We start from the raw sequence: 19859 nt of genomic DNA, 5'->3' as shown, positions 1-19859 counted from the left end.
TGGGAAAAGTTGTATCAAACTTTGGGGCAAATCCACGCAAAGAAGCCTAAATCTTGAAAAGTTCTTGGAGCAATGTTAAGATTCAGTGTTTAGCTTGGGAATTATGCTTTTTTTTTTTTTACCATTCTTAGCTACTATCATATTATGCTTGTTATCTATCCTTATAGATTTTATGCTTCTCCCTTCCTTCTCATGCTGAAGTACATAAGAGTGTCTCTGGACAATAATGTTGTTAAGTACAGTAAGCACCTAGCAGGATCCTGCCTGAGCAGTATAGACAAATTGCTGGTTTTTCCTAAAGGAAAGCTAGAAACTCCTGCAGTAGCATTAAAATGAGAAAGAAAAAAATAATAGAAAAGAACAGGTGAAACCCAGAAGGTTTCCTTACTGAGAGGGAAAGTTTTTCCTATTGAACCAGATAAGGTCAAATTTGAGAGTTGGGTTAATCTCTGCCTTCCACATATCAGAGTTCCCCTTACAAGCTTTAAATTGTAGGCACCATTTGGGGGAGACTGGGAGGTTATCCAGAAACCTTTAAAGGACACCTTTGCATCTACATTAATGAGGAAGCTGAAGCAGGAGAGGCTTACCAAAACCACACAGCAGAGTTGGCTCAGTGTTCGTGGTCCCATTTGGGTCAGTGACCACACTCTGCTTTTGTAAGATGTGAATTAGGCCTGTCCTGAATGTGTCTTCATCACGCTGTTCCCATGGGTTACTTCCATGTCTTCTTCAGCGTGTCCTAACCTCATAACAGGAGAGATGCCTGAGCTTGGCCCTTTTCCTGTCATCACTTGCCTTACGCTGGGGCAAAAATACACAGATGTAATATTCAATCAGGCTCTGCGTTTTCAAGAGGTGCCAACGCTAATTAATTTTCACAGAACCCCTGCAGACTGAGAAGCTGAGCTGCAGAAGGTTGCACAGTGAGACAGAGATGTCATTAGGATGCTGTGTGAGGCCACCTCCTGCTCAGCCCTGTGCTCTCACTGCAGCGTGTGCTGCCCTGACGGAGTGCTCTGGGATACAGATTTCTGTTGTTCAGCAGGCAGCAGTGAAGGTCTAGTGCTGTGCAGGATTACATTCCCTATTCTTTAGAGCAGCTTATTTTTGGTAAGCTACAGCACACTTTAATGTGATTGTTAACATGGCTAATTTGCAATCACGCAGTCGTATCAATAATAATGGAAAGTTGTTCACAGGTAATAAATTAACATACCATATTACAAGCAGAACTGTGGTTCTTACTATATTGTTTCACGATCAAGAATTCAGTAGTTAAATATACACAGCAGTGGGCTGAGAACAAGCTGTTCATTTTTGCTGCAAGCGTTACCAGTGGACCAGAGTAATCATAGCTCCCAAAAGCAGGACTGATTTTATTGATTCTAAGTAGGCTTTCATTATAGAGCTGAGCCTGTTGCAATTGCAAGGAGCAGCACTGCCATTGGTATGCCCTGCGTTGACTGCGGGGAAGGAGATGTATTGCTGAATGCAATGTGGGGAATGCTTTTGCCTTTGAGTTTTGTATTCTGTTCTCCTGAAACAATGGAATTTAGTTAAAATAGAAGTACTTAAGGCTTTTTCCTCTATTCTTAGGTTTAACTTGTTAGCAACGAACATGGTTGGACCCAAGTACACTTGTGAAATTTTTAACTTGGGGGACTGCAGGTCGGTCTTAGCTTATAGCTTCTGGCTTAGGCATGAGTTGTGATTTGCTCTTCCTAAAATGGATGTGTATATGTTTATATATATATATATATTTTTTTTTTCCTGCAGGGTAATGTAAAAGGGTTATGTGTATATGATTCAATAAGTAAACTGTCAAATCTGAGATAATGCATTCAAGTTGATATTAGTTAAGAACACATCCTGTTACCAGAAACGTGTCTTTAGTCTGCATGGAGAAGTTTGCAACTGTTTGCTGCTAAACAAGTGATGCTTGAAGGTTTTTTTATTATTATTTTAAAGGTTAAAGAAAATTTTAAATCTGTGGTGACAGATCGGTGTTCACTTAAGAAGCAGTCTGTGTGGGGTTTTCTGTTTTGTTTTGTTCGCTTGCTTTTTAATTTTCCAGATCAGTCTGTGGACATAAGCAGAAGTTCATTGTGCTTTATGGAGGTGTAAAGACACATTGTTTCTGCTACATTCTCCTCAAATGTAGAATTTATAACTACAAAACCGGCCCTAAAACAAAACATTTTCCCAACCTTCCTGCAGCAGTTTGGAAGGCTGCTAATTGAAATTAATTACAGCTTTTTGTTTGTAATAAATTGAGTACTGACTTGATATACTCCTTATTTTTTTATTTGTTTTTTTTTGCTAGTGCCTACAAATGAAGATAAAGGTGAATTAATTGCTTTACATATTCCAGCTAAAACCACATTTGTCTTTTGGGGTAGATTTTCATAATGGTTTGGGAACTCAGACAGAATATGGCATTCAGACGACTTTATGTGAACATTTTCAGCTCTTTAAATAAAATGGTGCTGTTAAGTAGTGAATCAGCTTGGTAAGTACTGAATGATCAAGCCTAGTTACTGTAAAATAAGATCTGGCTGGTTTACTTCATTTTAAAAGCTTGGGCAAATAACTACTGAATTAAATTGCTTCCTGTTGGTTTCCCCAGGGCAAGCAGAACCTGCCATACCGTGCTCTGCTGAGCTCCCACATTGATTAGTTCCTCAGGTCTAATCTTTACGTGGATATGCTTACTTTCTAGTGTGCTTATTTATGGTTTTGATAGTTGTTTTTCTGAAGCCATTGCGTTGCCTTGATAGTCCTCTAGTGGATTCTAAAAATGTAGACGTTAATTCTTTTCTCTGTCTTGGTTTGTTGTAGTCAAATGAAGATAATCAGCACTCCATACCGTGCCATTAGGAATAAAAAGGAGCTGCTGGCCTAGGATCTGTGCACAGGGAGTCATCAACACTCCCCTGACTGACATCATGTCTTACTGACATCCCAAACCAACCCTGTCAATGTGGTTGGCACCTAAACTGATCTAATTAAATGCTTGCAGCATCTATTAACAGTACTATATCAGATTCTTTATCAGAGCAGCTATTATAACATTAGGGTGTACTTCTGTAGCTTGAAGTGATTTATAGTTTTAATTCATCCTAATAATTTGTGTGCTTAGAAAATGCTTGGTATAAAACTTTTTGTTGCATTTAAATTTCCTTGTTATCTGCCTTGGAGTAGCATGAGTAATAGGGAGCCAAGAACATATATTCAAATGCATGAAGTATTTTCAAGGAGGCTTTTAAAAGTTCAGAGTGATATATGTCAGGTGTTACTAAACAGTTAAATATGTGGAAGGGTTTGGGCTTGAGAAGGTTAGAAATCAGTCACTCTTGATACAGTGCCTCCAATAGCTATGTTAAAAATACGTTTCTACCCTAATGCAGAAAATAGAATATTTATTTCATAATATTTATTCTGTCCGAAGATCCAACTTGCTTTCTATTCACTGAAGTTTATGTTACTGGAACTTTGAAATGATGCTGTGTTAGAACTGATCTTCACCAAAAAAGAGTGCAGCTCTGAACTTGTATTCAGGCCTCTGTAAGGTATTTGTATATAGTACAACCCTAGGAAGCCCACGTTTGTTTGGCTGTGAGTATCTACGTGCTCTGTGCCATGTAAGCAGCAAAGTCTGTCAATTTAATGTGAAATTACCACGCTTTCTTGTGTACTTGTATCAAACATTTTGATTCAAGGTGTGACCTCATCCAGGAATCACTGAAGTCAGATGTTTCCCTGGAGTTCAGAGGGAATTGTCAGTCACAAAACAAAAATGTTAGCCTTTTCTAGGCACTGTTTAACAGTGTGTTCATATTAGGACCTCACGTTTTGCAAAACACCTGATATTATTTTGGCCACTGAGAGAAGTGGCGGCATTCATTATTGATAAACATCTTTATAGCCAGCTAGCTGGCCTTAATTTGTGGTGCAAGAGTTGTTTTGGAGTTCAGCTGGGTTTTCATTGGTTGTTTTCTTCTCCGCCATTCTCCCCTTTAACTCAGAAGGATGTGAGGATCCCTTTGATTTGGAACATGGATCTTATTTTGTTTCTGTGTCTCACTGCACTTTCTTGTCATTGTCAGACTCACATTACTACAGATTGAAATGATGTCTTGCCTCATGAACAAGATAACATGTTTTCACAGTTAGTGCCCTTGTTCTACGTTTACATGTCCTTTGAGGATTAAGATTTTTTTTATGATCTCATCCATAGCCTTGCCTACACAAACTCAGAGAAAGGACTGGAATTTATTATCCTTGATGAGCATTTTTGTTCTGCATTCAATACAAAATATGGCTTGATATAGCCTTTAAAAAAGCCATGCCAGAGTGTAAGCTGTCAAACTGTGTACTGGTGGTACAGCTTATTGTGCAGGTCATGTAGTATTATAGCATGATTTTGGTCTCAATCTTTATATATTTATCTTTATATTTATATAAAGATTTATATTTATTTATATATTTTTATTTATTTATTTATCTATTTATATTTATTTGATATATTTATCCAGCTAGTAGGTAGTGTCTATTTATTCTTCAACATCTAATTTGTTTTTCTTTTTGCAAGGTTGCTTTAAATGATGAATTTAACTTTCTCTTACTGTTTGAAATTCTCACTCTTTTTAAACAATCTAACCTGGAAATGCTTTTAAGCTTAAGCTGACAAGCTCAGTAAATGGCACATGGTAGAACATTGTTTTTCTTTTACAGAGGCAAAGGAAATTGTTTTGAAGGCACAGATTCTGGCTGGAGGGAGAGGAAAGGGTACTTTCAACAGTGGATTGAAAGGAGGAGTCCATCTAACCAAAGAGTAAGACTTGAAAAGTGGAAGAGCATGCACAAATTGTTTCTATAATAATATCTAAGCTGTTTGCAAAAGCTATGTGGATATCTTCTACTGTCTTTCAATAAGCTACCCTTTTTACTTTGTTTTGTAGCCCTAAGACTGTTGAACAGCTTGCTAAGCAGATGATTGGGTACAATCTGTCAACAAAGCAAACTCCAAAAGATGGTGTGAGAGTGAAGAAGGTAAGGTTTTTGCCTCTTACAAATCAAGAATAGCTGCAGTGTATATTAACATACTGGGGTGTATGTCATAGATTTTTTCCATTCCTTTACCAATGTTGCGTTGATTTCATCCAGTTTATGAAAGAAAACAAACAGACTACTCTTTCTTGGTGTACATGTGTTTATCAATTTCAGTATACTTTGTAGTGAAAAAATAATTACATTTTTGCTACCTATGAAGAGCAGAATCCTTTCTCACTGCTTTATCCTTCATCAGAGGTGTACTCAATGCTGGCAGAACTCCATATGACATAGCTCTACATGCTTATTGACTTTCTGCTTAAGGAAGTAATATATACCTGGTAATTTGCAGTATAATGATCTTTAATTCATTCACCACAAGCTTTGGGAATAAATGTGTCATTATGTGTTGGTCTAAATAACAGAATCGTAGATAGCCCTTCAACAAGATTCACTTTTAGCTTGAGGAAAGTCAGAAAATCCTAGCAACTACATACCTACTGTATATATTTTATGTCTTGTTTCATTTTTCTGAGCAAAGTTCTTCAGACAGCTATGTAGTTTAGACCCACACTGTACCTGATGCCAGGGGATAATTTGGCATGAGCTGAAAAGAACTGCAGTTCACTTTCTAATATAATTTGAACAGCTTGGTATTAGCATAGAAGGGGAACACTTGTCTGGAAAGCTGCTGTCTAATGAGGGCTGCAGGAAAGTACTCAGGTAATTCTTCACTTGGGGAGCACAGGCAGCAAACTACCATCACTCCTGACAAGGTGTTGTTAAAAGAAGTACTAAAATGGAAGGAACAGTATTAAGGTATGTCTGTCAGAGATTGTGATAACACTAAGGATATAAAAAAGGATATATATATATATTTATATATATATATATATTTCCCATGTAAAGGCACTCTGCTTTGAAAATGTTGTATATTGCAAACGCAGTTTTCCTTTACGAATTGATTCTATCATTTTCCCATAGTTAAACTACTTAAAAATGTATCAGGTTGTAATAATAAAAATAAAATAACACAGGACATTTCTCTCTTCTGTATTGAATGCAAGTCTGTTCAATTACATGTTCATGTTCAGTTCTGAAAAAGAAACTTTCAGTTTTTCTTTGGAATACATAGAAACAAAATTTTGATAAAAATGGAAGAAAGGTCTGATTATTATTATTATTTTCCAGACAGAATTTAAATTAAGGTGCCAATTTACCATGTACAAGGTAGCTATTGAGTCAGCATATATGAAGCCTGTTGTGAGCCTGTGAAGTACAATTTCAGTGGTCCAGGAAAGTAGACTTGATAGCATGTGTTTTTTTGCCACTGAGATATAAGAAAACATTGCAGGAAATACTGCAAGTGTTTTAACTGGATGTGTAATAAATCTGTGCCATGCTTTTCTCGAGGAGAATTAGATCATCCATTGTCAGACATTATATACTGATGATACAGTTGAATTTTGAAAGTCTTAACCTAATTCATATGTTTGTCACACATTACCTTCTGCAAAGCAAACAGTCAAAGCAGGGAGTGGAAGTCACACAACTTAGATGTATTAGCAAGGAAGAAAAGTTTTTTGTACAATTAGAGTAATATGAAACTGAAAATGGAGTTTTCAGCTTGCTTTCTCAGCGTGTGCAACTACTACAGAATTTAAAGAGTGTTTGTTCTTTTTTAGATTGATGTTCCTTAAATAAATAGCAGTCTCCTCAGTGACTTTATAACTTGGAAGCTGTTTTGTAGGTTTACATAAAATCCTCCTGTGGCAGCTTGGAATTTGGAGAGCCTGGTTATCTGAGAAGTCAGTCTTTTCTTATCATGACAACCTGAGAATTTGCTACCTGTGTTTTCTCCCCGAGCAATAACAGAATTAATGTTTTGAATATTTGATTCAGTTATAAGAAAGCCATTACAGTTAGGCTCATGAAATTAGATGTGACTTATATTTTCAAGTGATGTTTTGTTTTTAGGAAGCAAAGCTTGAAGTTATAAGGAAGTTTTGGGGAAAAATATTTTTCCCTAAGGCAGTTTTAAAATATAAACCATATTTATATAAGCTAGCGAATAATACTTCACATTCTTTGTCATGCAGAACAGCCAAAACATTAGATACATTAATAGTTTGTAGATTCAGTTGCACCAATCTTAAATGTTCACTGATGTGTTTGCTTTAGTTTTGTCATGTGAATGATGGGTAGACTTTAACAGATAGTGTTCATAGACCTTGAATGCCAGCTTACCTGTTTTTTCTCAGTGTTAGGTAGGGAGGATGGTGTAGGAAAGTAACTTTTTGCTGGGAGGGATGACACATTGCTCAGTCTGATAACGATTTGTATTGGCTGTCACTGAGTACACAGACCAGCAGTAATTTGTTGTGGTAGACAGAAGTATTCGGTGACATTGGCACTGTTAATTCACAATGGTGAGGACAATCATTTGGCTCTGAAGCAGCAGATAGTAGATTTAATAATGTAAATTCCACCTGCTGTGATGAAAATGTAGTCCTTGAGGCTTGTGCTGATTTCTACTCTGAATCTGGTCTGGATCCTGAGGGCTCTGGAAACTGAAACTGCAAGAAGTTTTGTTTGACTTGTGTCCAAAGCAATTGACTCACATTTTTCAGATGAATTCATACAGGGTATGTACGAAGGTGAAACTACTCATGCAGGTAAAAGGTCTGATTGTGACAAATCTAGATTTTTTGCTTCTAGTTTGATGAACAGTGGCAGTTAACTGAGTTATGTTTCTGAAGTAGGCTTCTAGCATCCCATTATATAGAAGCCTTAAATAGCCAGATGCTTGTAAGAAATGTGATATGGTAGTTTTCTGTATTCTTAGTTGTCTCCTTTCCCTTAGTTTTCTTTAGTCTACTTTTGAACAGTTGGTAGTTTGAACTATTGCTTTACTTTTATCCCATGTTATATAAATAAAGCGAGGTTAAAGTAGAAGGAAGCAAAATTACTGTAAAGAATATTTTCTTCCAAGTCAAAAGAATAAAGAAATAGTATCTTTCCTTCCATTCTGACCACAGAGGTCTTCGTTTAATTCCTTATTTCTTACTTTTTTTTTCCTGTTCTGTTAAGATGTACAACCTGGCAGAAGGTAAGTACATTCTTTCTTATGTACTCAGGAGTAGAATGTCAAAAAAGCAAGTTGAGTGAAAGTACAGTACATCTTTCTTGTTTATAGTCCTTGAACTATTAAAACCCCAGAAATATTTCCTTGATGGAACACAACTTGCTGGGTAGACAGTTTTAAGACTGCAGGTGTGTGGATTCCTCTTGTACTTCATAAGTTTGAACTACTGAGTGATAGAATTAATTTCACCTTATGCTTCACTCAGAGTGATGATCTTTGTCTTCGGTCATTTTACAAAACCATCACTTGATACACAGACTGTGTTAGAAAGACATTGCCATTTACTCTTTAAATTATATTAAAGAAATGTTTTTCATGATTTCTGCTGCTTCCATTGAAAGATACAAAATAGTAGCTCTGCTAAGGAGAATTGTTGTCAGAAGGAGAAGGTGTAGTGAGAATTGAAGTGCAAAGATGACTGCTTAGCTTCCAGATTGAAAAGCAATACAGTATAGCAGAGCAAAGCCTCAGTCTTTGTGCCTGAGATTGTGGTGAATGTTGTGATCATAAGAACAATTGCTAATGATTATATGCAGATGTTTTTTTAAGATGAAGAACGTCTGGGGGAATTTGGTACTCTTCCAAAAAACGGAATTACAGTTTGGAAAAGGTTTAAAAAAAACAAACAAACTACTTAGTTTCTGAAATAGCTTTTATAGATGCATCAGAAAGCCAAAGTGCAAAAGATTTTAGAGCACTCACTACACTGATACATCAAGGAAATAAAGATGTGTTGGGATCAGGTGGCACCAGCTCAATGGACTACACAGAACTGTTGCTGTTTTCTTCTCCCCTGTACTGATTTTTAGGTGATGGTTGCAGAAGCACTGAATATTTCAAGGGAAACATACTTTGCAATCTTGATGGACAGAGCCTGCAATGGACCTGTAATGGTTGGCAGTCCACAGGGTGGTGTTGACATAGAAGAGGTTGCAGTTACTAGCCCAGAACTTATCTTTAAGGTATTGAAATAATATTTTAGATCCAGCATTTTCCTTATTAGTTTTCAAAAATAATATCATATGTTTTTCCTTTTTTCTCAATTTATGCCACTTCCATGTATGGAAAGAAGATATCAAGATCCATAAAAATTGCATTTCACTAAATAATGGGCTGAACCTATCATTTAATAAATGATGAAATGTGCAAAACACTTGATTTTTGTCTGCAGCATGATTAGCAAGACCATAAATTTGGCTGTTACATGATACATTGAACTTAACATGTGAAATGTTTTATGACTGAGTTGGTGCTTTGCTTTCAGGAAGGTACACTGTTCTCTCACAAGTGGGTCATTGCCAAATGATTATTTTTGTGTTTTTTTCAAACTGGCATAGTTGTTAATTATAATAATAATTATTACTACCTGGGTGACTTTTGCATTTGCAATACAACTGCAGAATTGCTTTCTTAACATTGATTACATTTATGTATTTCTTTTTAATATTACTGGGGCATGATAATGAGTACTGAAGCTACTCATCTGGGAAAATAATTGATACAAACAAGTGTAATTATGCAAAAAAAATATAAAAATATTTAATGTGCATTTTAAAATTATATAAACTTTACAGTGTTACTGGGCAGTGGCACCATGGCTTTGAAAAGATTCCAGAAGATGTCATAAAAATTAACAGACTAAATATTCGTCATCGCCATCTGTACAGTAATTAAAAGTGAAAACTGGTGTCACATTGTCTTGTCAGCAAGCCGCCCTGAAGATTTATATATTTTTTTGAAAGGACTGTTTCATAGATAGTGTGGTAATTATAACATACCCTATAGGCAGCTGCTATAGCCTCAGTCTTAGAGAAACTTTGGCAAACAGCCATATTTTAATTACTAATTTGCAAATATATATACTAAGTGTTTTCGTTTTGAAGTTATAATCTTCATTGCAATTGAATGCTTAGTTGTATTTATGCATGTCATTGTTACAGGAGGAAATAGATATTTTTGAAGGCATACAAGATCATCAGGCATTGCAGATGGCAAAAAATTTGGGATTCAAAGGACCTTTGCAACAGCAGGTGACTTGACTCTGCTTCCTCAGTTTTTACTGAAGTCATTTTAGCTGAGCTATATGGTAAATGATTTCCAAATGGACATGAGAGGCTAAGTTTCTATTAGATCAAGATCATTTTGACATTTTAGATTCTAAATTGCACCCATACTTGTCATCAGGATTTAGCAATTTGAATAAGGTCCTTGTTGTTCCAAACTGTAAACCCTTGGTCTTCGAAGCAATTGATGACAAGCTGCTACACCATGTGAAATTATTTTGATTCCACTGAAATGCCATTAGAGCTTAGTGAATAACGTGGGTACTTCTTTTTTTTGGAAGATCTAGCCCTTAATGTGAGGAAAAGTAGAAGTGTATCTTTTTGTGTAATGGAAGCCTTTCTTATTACTTGAACTCAAAATCAAGCTGGAAAACTACCAGCTTGTTATATTTGCAACATCTTTTTTTCTTATATTTACTGGAATTCCACACAGGAAACAAGTACTCAAGATATTTTCCCTTTATGAATCATTTTGCAGAGGAAAAAAAAGCTTGTTTAGTTTAATGTTGATAACTGAGAGACAGATACAATATAAAGCTGCTTTAGCCTTTTTTTTCCATAGTGTCATTTTTGTAGAACTCTTTTATTTCTAATTCAGCAGTTTTAATTATTTTCTATCCCAACTGTGCAATTAACAAATGCATAACCATTAAGTTGATTAACACACATTTGAAGAATTGGCTGTATATTTAATGAAGAGGAATGATTTTGTAGAACCTTTCAACCCTTGAAGAATTCTAGTACTTAATAATTAACAACTATACATGGTCTTCTCAACATTACATTTAAATAATGCTGCAATGCATGCATTTCTTTGTTTGTGCTATCAACAACTCAGTGGAATTCTCTGAATCATAGGGATGTGGGTTTTTATTCAGATGAATCCTAGTATTTACTTATGCATTCAGTACTTCAAGGTTTGGATTTTATGCTTTGCCTTGGAGAGGCTTGATAGAGGGAAATGGTGACATTAAGCTCCCTGATTAAGAGAGATACTGAAAGGTAGAGCAGCCCTTAATAAAACTTAAGTGATTCTGGTGATGCGCTGTGGCAAAATATAACTCTTTAGAGAGTCTTAAGACATGTTGGTCAGAAAGGATGTCTGGAGGTTGGCTAGTCCATCTCAAAATGAAGCCATGGCACACATGAGATCTCATCAGCTGTGACTTTGTCTAGCCAAATATTGACAACCTCCAAGACAAAGGTCCCCTGACCACCCTGGTCGCTGTTCTCCAGTGTTGTAGAAGCTTTGTAGTCAAAAGTGTTGGATTGCAGGTTATGTTATTTAGGCCCAGGACCACCTTGGGAGCCCTTTCCTGATCCCTGTTGACTTAAGAGTATGGGCACCAAAACTGGATGTAGTGCTTGAGGTACAGCCTTGTCATCACTGACTGGGACAGGGTCATCCCTTAACTTGTGGATCATGTTCTTCCTGTTGCACAGCAGCACTGGGGTTGAGTCTTTCTGATTATAACGTTTTCTCATGTGAGTTAAGTTGTGGGAGAAAACTGACTTTCATTTGCTTATTACGAGAGGTCCCAAATATTTTTGGTTCGTATTCTTCAGTTAAATGATCAGTAATGAAGAAACAAATTTGAAGAGTTCTTTATTAGTGTACTTCTTCATCTGCAGACTCATTTCAGCTAATAGCTTGTCACTGTGTAATGAACCAAAGGGAGTTGTTTTTTTTTTTAATGCAAGTTTGTGTTGTTGAAGGCTAAGCTGTTCTTTTAATGGAAGAATGTCATACAAACAAGCAGCTTGCTTGTTAGTACGCAGTGGCAATACTTTGGCCCCAGAAGTATTCACAGAGAGAGAGGTGGTGAGAAGCAATAAAGAACAAGGAAGCATACCTTTTAGGGAATAAACAAGCCTACTTCTGACATAATTTCTTGAAGAAAACATCTGAGAGTGATGTGGGAAAGAGAAATACATATTTTTTTCTAAAATCACTTATATTCATGGCCTGCTTTATGGATTCTGAATTCAGGCTGATTAGCGTGCATGCAACTTAGATCTCGGTGTACTGGTGAATGTGTCATTATAGACTGGTAGGCACTTTTGAAATGCAAGTAGTTCATACTAATCATGCTGTTTATTTTGTAGAAAATCTTCTTGTTCATGTAGTCTTTAAATGCATTTACTAAATGTTATGCAGCATCATAATGCTACTTTATAGCTATTTTAGATAGTATTTATATTTATAATTAAAACAGAAATAAAAGCCATAATTATCTACAGCCAGTGTGTAATTTAATACATTAAAAATAATCAATAACAGCTTACTTTTGCCTTGAAAACATTAACTTTTATTTTTTGGTGTGGTAATTGTAAATCTCTTGATCAAATTTAGGCAGCAGATCAAATTAAGAAGCTTTATAATCTTTTCTTGAAAATTGATGCCACTCAGGTTGAAGTGAATCCCTTTGGTGAAACTCCAGAAGGGCAAGGTAAGAAATTAAAGGAAAAGAATGAATGTGTTAGAACTCTTTGTTTATGCAAACTATAAATTAAATTGCATGGAAGATGGTGGCAGCAGCTTTGCATTAATTTCATTTTGTAATGTAATTTAAGCAATATTCATAAACATTCCCACAGCAGATTTTACATTTCAATATCTTTTGTTATTTAATTCAAATAATGGAAGTATCTGCTTCTACATGTTATGCATGGTAAGAGACAGCAACGTTTTTTTGCTCTTTTTGTACAAAGGATTTTTTTCTTTTGCTTTTGCTTTATTGCTAATACTGCTAGAATTACTGAGGTTGTGAAGGAAAAAAAATAGGTTAATTTAGGTTTATAAACTGACAGCAAACTTAAAATTCAAAGTGCGTGACTACACAACCAGCCAGAGAACAGGAGAAAGTTCAGCTGAAATGGCAAGTTTATTACATCCTTTGGGAAGAAAAAGGGTAATTGATATACTCCCACCTGGAATGTATGCCCAAGAAGAAGTTGTAGGGTAAACAAGAGAAAATGATTTGGCTTTCACATTGGTTTTCCAACTGAAACTGATTAGCCTGGCCAAAGGCAGAGAGAAGAGGAATTAAAGAGGCTATCTTGTACACTGAAGTACACTAGGGCTGATCCCAGTAGATCTGAGTTACTACCCGGCCTAGTGACTTCCTAGAGGAGGCCTTGCTTAGGGTGGCTCTGTGGGATTTGAGAGAAGTCTTTGATACTGGGAAGAGGTAGTGGGCATTTTTTGAGTATTCAAGTGTTCTTAAGTGAGGTCTTAAGACAGACAGTTCCAGCTTCTCACGAGCTTTAGAAAATATACCTACAGATTGAAATGGAAATCAGAAGATGTAGAGGGAAAGTTTTTGCCCATTTTTTGAGACATTTGGAATGTAGCTGTTTGATTGCTCTTCTGGAAACTTCTGGAAAAAAGCTGCTTTGTCTGATAAGACCATGAATTCCTCACAGAAGTCAGTAAGAACTGAAAAAATTAGCACTTATAAAGTACCTTTTGTGCCTACAGCTAATTTGTAAAATAAACAGCTTTTCACTAAAAATCCATATTTTTGGCTCTGTTGTTAAGGAATTCAAATGCTGAATTGTGGCTAGAAACAGCGTAGTTCTTCCAGTTGTCTAACCTTGATTTTCCATTTTTATGAGCAAATCAAATGCAAGCAAACTGACAGAGAATTTTCTGTAGTTTAAAATGAAAGTTCTACTTGTCATGGACTCTGAAAGTCTCTGAAAGATTTAAAACAAATACTCCAAATTTCATTTCAAAAGGTACTGCATTTTGTCATAAATGCAACATTTGAATTCTTTAGAGTGACACCTGTAAGACAAATACAACAAAGAAATATTATGTTTATGTATGAGGGTAATTCAGTGATAATGGTAATGGTGATCAGAAGTGTGTTTGCATTGCTTTTTCAGTGTTTTATTTTTTGACTTAATGAACTCAACTGAGACTAAATAAGGCAGAAGGAAATAATGCTTAAGTGCCCGAGTTGTGCTTTGATAGCAGAACTGTTTTAACTTCCTTTGTTTTCTGGTGCTCATGCTACCATAATCCTTTACCTCTCTGGGTGGATTTTACACTTTGAGGATTATTTCCCCTCAGCACTTTAACTCTCTTTGAGAATCTTTTGCAGCCATGTGTGCTCAGATTTCCAGCTCATTTGAGGTACCATAATAACGTGCAAATGGAATCAATAGTTGCTTCATTGTAAACCTCACTCAACTTGATAAATGGAAGTCAAATTCTTAGCAGCTAATTCTAGCTCCATTGGTTCTAGGCCAATTTATGAAATGTGTACTGGAGGAGAAACAAAAAACCTTGCTGTCAACCAGTACAGCCTGTATTTTAAATAGAATTGGAAAAATTGCCTTCAATTGTTTGCTTTTCTCCACCATCTGTATAGATTTACTGGCCTCATTAGAACCATCTGGAAATGAGAAGACTTCTATTTCGTGTTGCACACAGTAAAGTTATAGCACAAGAATGGTGCAGTGACTTGTAAAATCAGTGATCTAGAATTTTGAAGCTCTAGCAATGTTCACAGGTGACATTTTTGACTTTTTGAAATTGAGTACATGAAAAAAAATTACTGGAATATTCCTACAGGTTATGAAGTTCACTTCAGTACAGATCTAGTGCTATGGTTTTTTTCTGTAGTAGTTTATTTTCTGGACTCAAGATAACTCATGTTGAAAAATTTTTAAACATGCATTTATATGCTTTCTCCTAAAAACTGGTTGAACAGTTGATGACTATGCTGTTTTGACAGAGGAAAGGATTGAATTCCCTGTTCAGCACATGCATCATCTCAGCAGTGATTCCTGCAGGAAGTGCAGCTTGGATATTAGTGAACATTGGACATGTGAAGGGCAGAGACTGTGTTGTCAAGTAGCCACAGAAAAAAAGATTTTATTTGGATGCTGAGGATGGTTTTGGCCAACAATGAAAGGAAAACTGGGAGAGAAGTAGGGCAAGTGAAGGAAGGCATGGTTGGAGTGAGAGGAAACAAAACTGTTGGACCTGAAAGCTGCTGTATGGGACCATGGTGGCAGTAGCTTTGCACCCTTGCTGGAGGCTTTGGGTGTTGCTTGTCGTTTTTGCGCATTTTGAGGCAGCACTGTGCAAAAAGGGAACGGATTTGACCAAGTTGCAGTAATGAGCAAGGCACAATTTGAAGGATGCGAAGACTTTTCATGCTGCTTTCATCCTTTTCTCCAAGGTTTCTCTCCATGCGTTTTGCATCCAGGAAACTGAGGAGCAGCAGAAACAGAGCAGACTTCAAGCTGTGGAAGCTGTATTGCTGGCAGACACACATGCAGACTGCCCTGTGCTCTTTTTTTTTTCTGCTTGCGTTTTCTCCATTTGAAATGTCTTAAGAATAAAGATAAAACAAATGGAAGAACCATTGAGCAGCTTAAAGCAGTTATATCTAATGATAAAATATATCTCTGCGTACGAAGAGCATTATTCTCGTCAAAGTAGTCGTTAAGATGGATTTATTTCTTGCTGTGTTTTGTGTTTTTCACTTGTGTGAATTTCCATTAGAAAATACATTATCTTATGTATTTCCTTTTGTTTAATTCTGCATCACATTCTTTTTGTTAACACTCTTGGGTCAAAAGCCTGTAACTGCCAGGTTTTTTTGGTTTGTTTGTTCTCAGTGTAAGCTGTTGAATTGGCAGATGACAAAAACAACAGAAATACTCCATGAATATGTGTTGGAGCTTTTTTAATATATGTTCAAAAGAAAATTTCATTTCTGAAATCTGTCATGCATGTAACAATGGGCTTTTGATGGTGAAAATGGTTTGATAAATATTACGAAGTGCTTTTTTGGCTACTTTGTACAGCAGAGTCCTTTGTTAAATATGAATTTTCTGTAGAAATGAGATTCTATTACTGAGTCATTGAGGATGCTCATGTCTAAGGCAGACTTACAGCTCTGAAGACTCGGAGCATTTTTAGTCTAGTTTTGAGGGTTTTGTGGTTCTTTTTTTTTTTTAACAGTTTAAAGAACTGAAAGCTTGAAGAGGAAAAATGGTACAGGTCTCTGTTAACAAAAAATAGGCTTAAGGTATTTCTCCTTTTGGCAGTTTTCCACATGATGAGTTGCAAGGTAAGATCTAGACTGTCTCAACAGAGTTTTATTACGTGTGAGAATTTGTGAACAGTTTTCTAAAACGGAAGTCTCTAAATTAGAAATCGTTTTAACTTTATCTGTTATTGGTTACAAATCAAAGTTATGGGGGGGGGAAGCAACAAAGCAAACACTAAATTAACCTACAGAAGAACAATCACATTAAAAAGCACTAACTGACCAGTAAAATAATCAAACCAAGAAAACCCAATGCAAATCAAGCAATTAAATGTGTATATATTTTTTGCTTGCTGTGGTATTTTCGTTCAAGTTAAATCGTTATATTCTTGTACTGAAAATATATTGTTTAGATATTTTAAATGGCTGTCTGTATCAAATTGTTCATTTGTTATTGGCCTCTCAATGCAGAGACAATGTACAGTGCTCATGAGTTAGATGCTCGTGTACCGTATATGTATTTCAAAGCAATAAGAATCAAAACACAGCAGAAAGGAAGGCTACTAGATTTTTCTGGATGCAACATTCGAGGACATTTAAATCTGGCTGGTTTGCTTTCAGAAGTCAGTTGTGCTGCAATCAGTAATTATCTGGAGCTAGTACAACCAAAATTACAGAAACAGTAAAATAAGTTTATAGTCTTGTATTTACTTAGAGCACTTAAATCTAATGAGGTTATTTGCCTGTTCAAACCCATAAACAAGTTAGTAAATAGGCAAATAACCCGTTTACTCAACATGCATTCCTATTGCTGTTTGGTTTTATGTGATTATTATGCCTACTAGCTAGTCCTTGGTATTTCTTTAATATAGTCAAGGATAGCTGTTTTTTGCAACCACAGTGAACGTTGACATAATCATGTTTTGATCACATTTTTTGGTTTAAAGTTATTTTCATTTAGATCTTCAGGAAAATGAACTGTGTATAGATGATAATATTAACATTCAAACAGTTCAAAAAAATTTTTAAAGACTGAAAAATTCAAACAAGTGTTAGTATTTGCTTGGATTTGCTAAGCTGTTATCGGATACATCTGTTCTACTTTCAGAAGACTGAAAGTAGACTGCCTTATAAATCTGCTGCAGACTGCCTGTGCAGATTGAACACCTGCATTCGTAACTTAGTTCTGTTCAAAGCAAACACAGAAAGTCATGGCTTGACAAAGGCATGTGACTGCGTGGTGTGGAGGCACTTGTATTTTTCCCATGTATTAGTCTGAAGAAAAGCTTGTACTTCTCTACTGATCTCAATGCAGGAACTTCAGCATCAAATCAGAAGGAAGTCTCTCTTTCTGTAGTACTCAGCAATAGTAGTATTTCAGAAGCTCTGACTAATCTCTAAATGCCTATATGTTGTTTTATATTTTTTCTTTAGTTGTTTGCTTTGATGCCAAGATAAACTTTGATGACAATGCAGAATTTAGGCAAAAAGAAATATTTGCCATGGATGACAAGTCTGAAAATGAGCCTATAGAGAATGAAGCTGCCAAATATGACTTAAAATATATAGGACTGGATGGAAATATTGCTTGCTTTGGTAAGAACAAATAAATCCAAAAGACATTTGAAGTCATTCTTATTTGTTCAGTGTAAAGACTTTGTTTACATTCTGACACTCAATTCACCCTTGATAATACTTCTGGCAGAAATGAAACTAGAATTGTGTGGGAGCTGTGCTGAGGTCTGCAGCAGGCAGACAGGGTTTGTGATGTGTTGAAGAGAAGGTGAGCTGAACAGGAAGCTGGTGGGGCTTTTGTTTTTAGCTTTTAAACAGAGTCAGTTGATCTTGCCAGTAATTAAAAACAAAACAAGAAAAGCAATCAGGATTTGATGATTAGTTTTAGGAGGTGAGGCAGTGTAACTTAGGCACTGCAGAAGCTTGTCTGAAAACATGGTGTTCCCTTTTCAAATAAATAGAGAGAGAGATTTTAATCTCAATATAAAAGAGAATTGGCAACACTACAGTAGTTTTTATTATTACTATTATTACCTAATATTGCATGTTTCTGCTAAATTCCAGATGACACAGAAGCCTTATTTTATCCATCAGGGGAAATATACTGGGGACAAATAATTCTCATCTACTTAAGCTAGCATAGAGGATGTTTGTGCCCGTGGCACCACTCCTAGACTGGTGCAAACGCAAAACAGAAGGCAGTTCTAAGGCACATCTGATACCTGTCCACAAAATTTAGTTGTTTGCTTCACAGTGATACTAAACACTATCTCTTGCTGTCACAATAAACAGAGGGGAGCTCGTGTTGGGATCACTGTTCTTGAAAGATTTTCTTTTCTTTGAATTTCCACAACTTCCTTTCCAGTGCTCATACATGCTGAAGGGAAAGGCCATGAGTAAGTCATAAAATTAATAACATCATAAAGAAACCTCACTGTTGGTGTGTATGCACCTGATTTTCAACAATGTGTTGCTATGGATATCCTTGAATAGATACTCACTCTTACGGATGTCCTTGAGTAGGTACTGACCTATTGAGGCATATTTGTGTAATTTGTTGGAGCATACTGACGTGGTTGTGCTAATGTCTTTAACCCTTTTCACACATCACATGTTTCCAATTGCAGTGAATGGAGCTGGTCTTGCAATGGCAACTTGTGATATCATATCTCTGAATGGAGGGAAGCCAGCCAACTTTCTGGATCTGGGTGGAGGTGTGAAAGAAGCACAAGTGTATCAAGCATTCAAACTGCTGACTGCTGACCCGAAGGTAATAAATACGTAGTAAGAAGTTCTGCATTGGTTTTGGACAGGAAACTCCCCCGTGCCCAGTAATGTAGCTGTGTTCCAGAACTAGAAATTGTATGCTGAAAATACACTTAATAGCATGAACACAGAGGATGAATTTGTGGTGAGGTTATTCCTAGCTGTGTTGTGTTGCGCTGAGTGAGAAGGAAAATTTGATTTAAGCAAACAATTGTGAAGATTGATTTGTGCTCTTTTAAGCTTGGGGTATCCTGCTCTTCATGAAAGGCTGCGATCTGATCCTGGTGCACTTTTTAACACTTTCTTCAGCAGATGAAGGTGCAGTTACTCTTTTCTTAAACAACAGAAGACTTTACCCAGTGTGAGTTGAGCAGAAGTTATTTCCAGAGATGTGTGTTAGCATGCTGAGGTCATTGATGCCCTTTTGCAGACTGAAGCAGAATAGCTACTGAGAGGCTATTGATCAGACATCAGCACTGGAGTGGTGCCAGCCAGCCTTGCCAACGCATGGTTGTGCTTTTCTGTGTCAGAACCTACATTGTTGTTGATTTTTCTTTTACTTCGAAACTCTGTCAAAGGGCTTTGATCGTCATATCCATTTTCAGCACCTCAGCATCTCCACTGAAGTCCCAATTTCAGCATTTTGCTTCTTTTTTGTGGATTTGGCTGTTTTTTTAATTCTTCCTTTGTCTCCATCCCTTTTCCTTACTTTCACTGTATGCTATTAAACCACCTAAATGTCACCTTCCTGTGAAAATTACATCACTGTAACTAAATACCCTTGCAGCAGTAAGCAACAAAATG

At 36.3% G+C, this 19859-nt stretch overlaps 1 protein-coding gene across 1 annotated transcript in view; it reads left to right on the top strand.

The window, feature by feature from the left end:
• SUCLG2 (succinate-CoA ligase GDP-forming subunit beta) overlaps window positions 1-19859 on the top strand; it is a 106472-nt gene that overhangs the window by 47989 nt on the left and 38624 nt on the right. Inside the window, exons 3-9 of the mRNA XM_065749572.1 lie at window positions 4738-4837; window positions 4965-5055; window positions 9010-9162; window positions 10141-10230; window positions 12617-12713; window positions 17709-17870; window positions 18917-19059. Of these exons, the coding sequence (XP_065605644.1) occupies window positions 4738-4837; window positions 4965-5055; window positions 9010-9162; window positions 10141-10230; window positions 12617-12713; window positions 17709-17870; window positions 18917-19059 (836 nt within the window). The remainder of the gene's footprint in view (window positions 1-4737; window positions 4838-4964; window positions 5056-9009; window positions 9163-10140; window positions 10231-12616; window positions 12714-17708; window positions 17871-18916; window positions 19060-19859) is intronic.

Source organism: Cyrtonyx montezumae, unplaced genomic scaffold, assembly GCF_038088225.1.
Source record: "Cyrtonyx montezumae isolate F1298 unplaced genomic scaffold, pur_monq_1.0 scaffold_6, whole genome shotgun sequence".
NCBI lineage: Eukaryota > Metazoa > Chordata > Aves > Galliformes > Odontophoridae > Cyrtonyx > Cyrtonyx montezumae.
The sequence above is the reverse complement of the archived record's forward strand: the minus strand, read 5'-3'. Positions and strand labels throughout refer to the sequence as shown.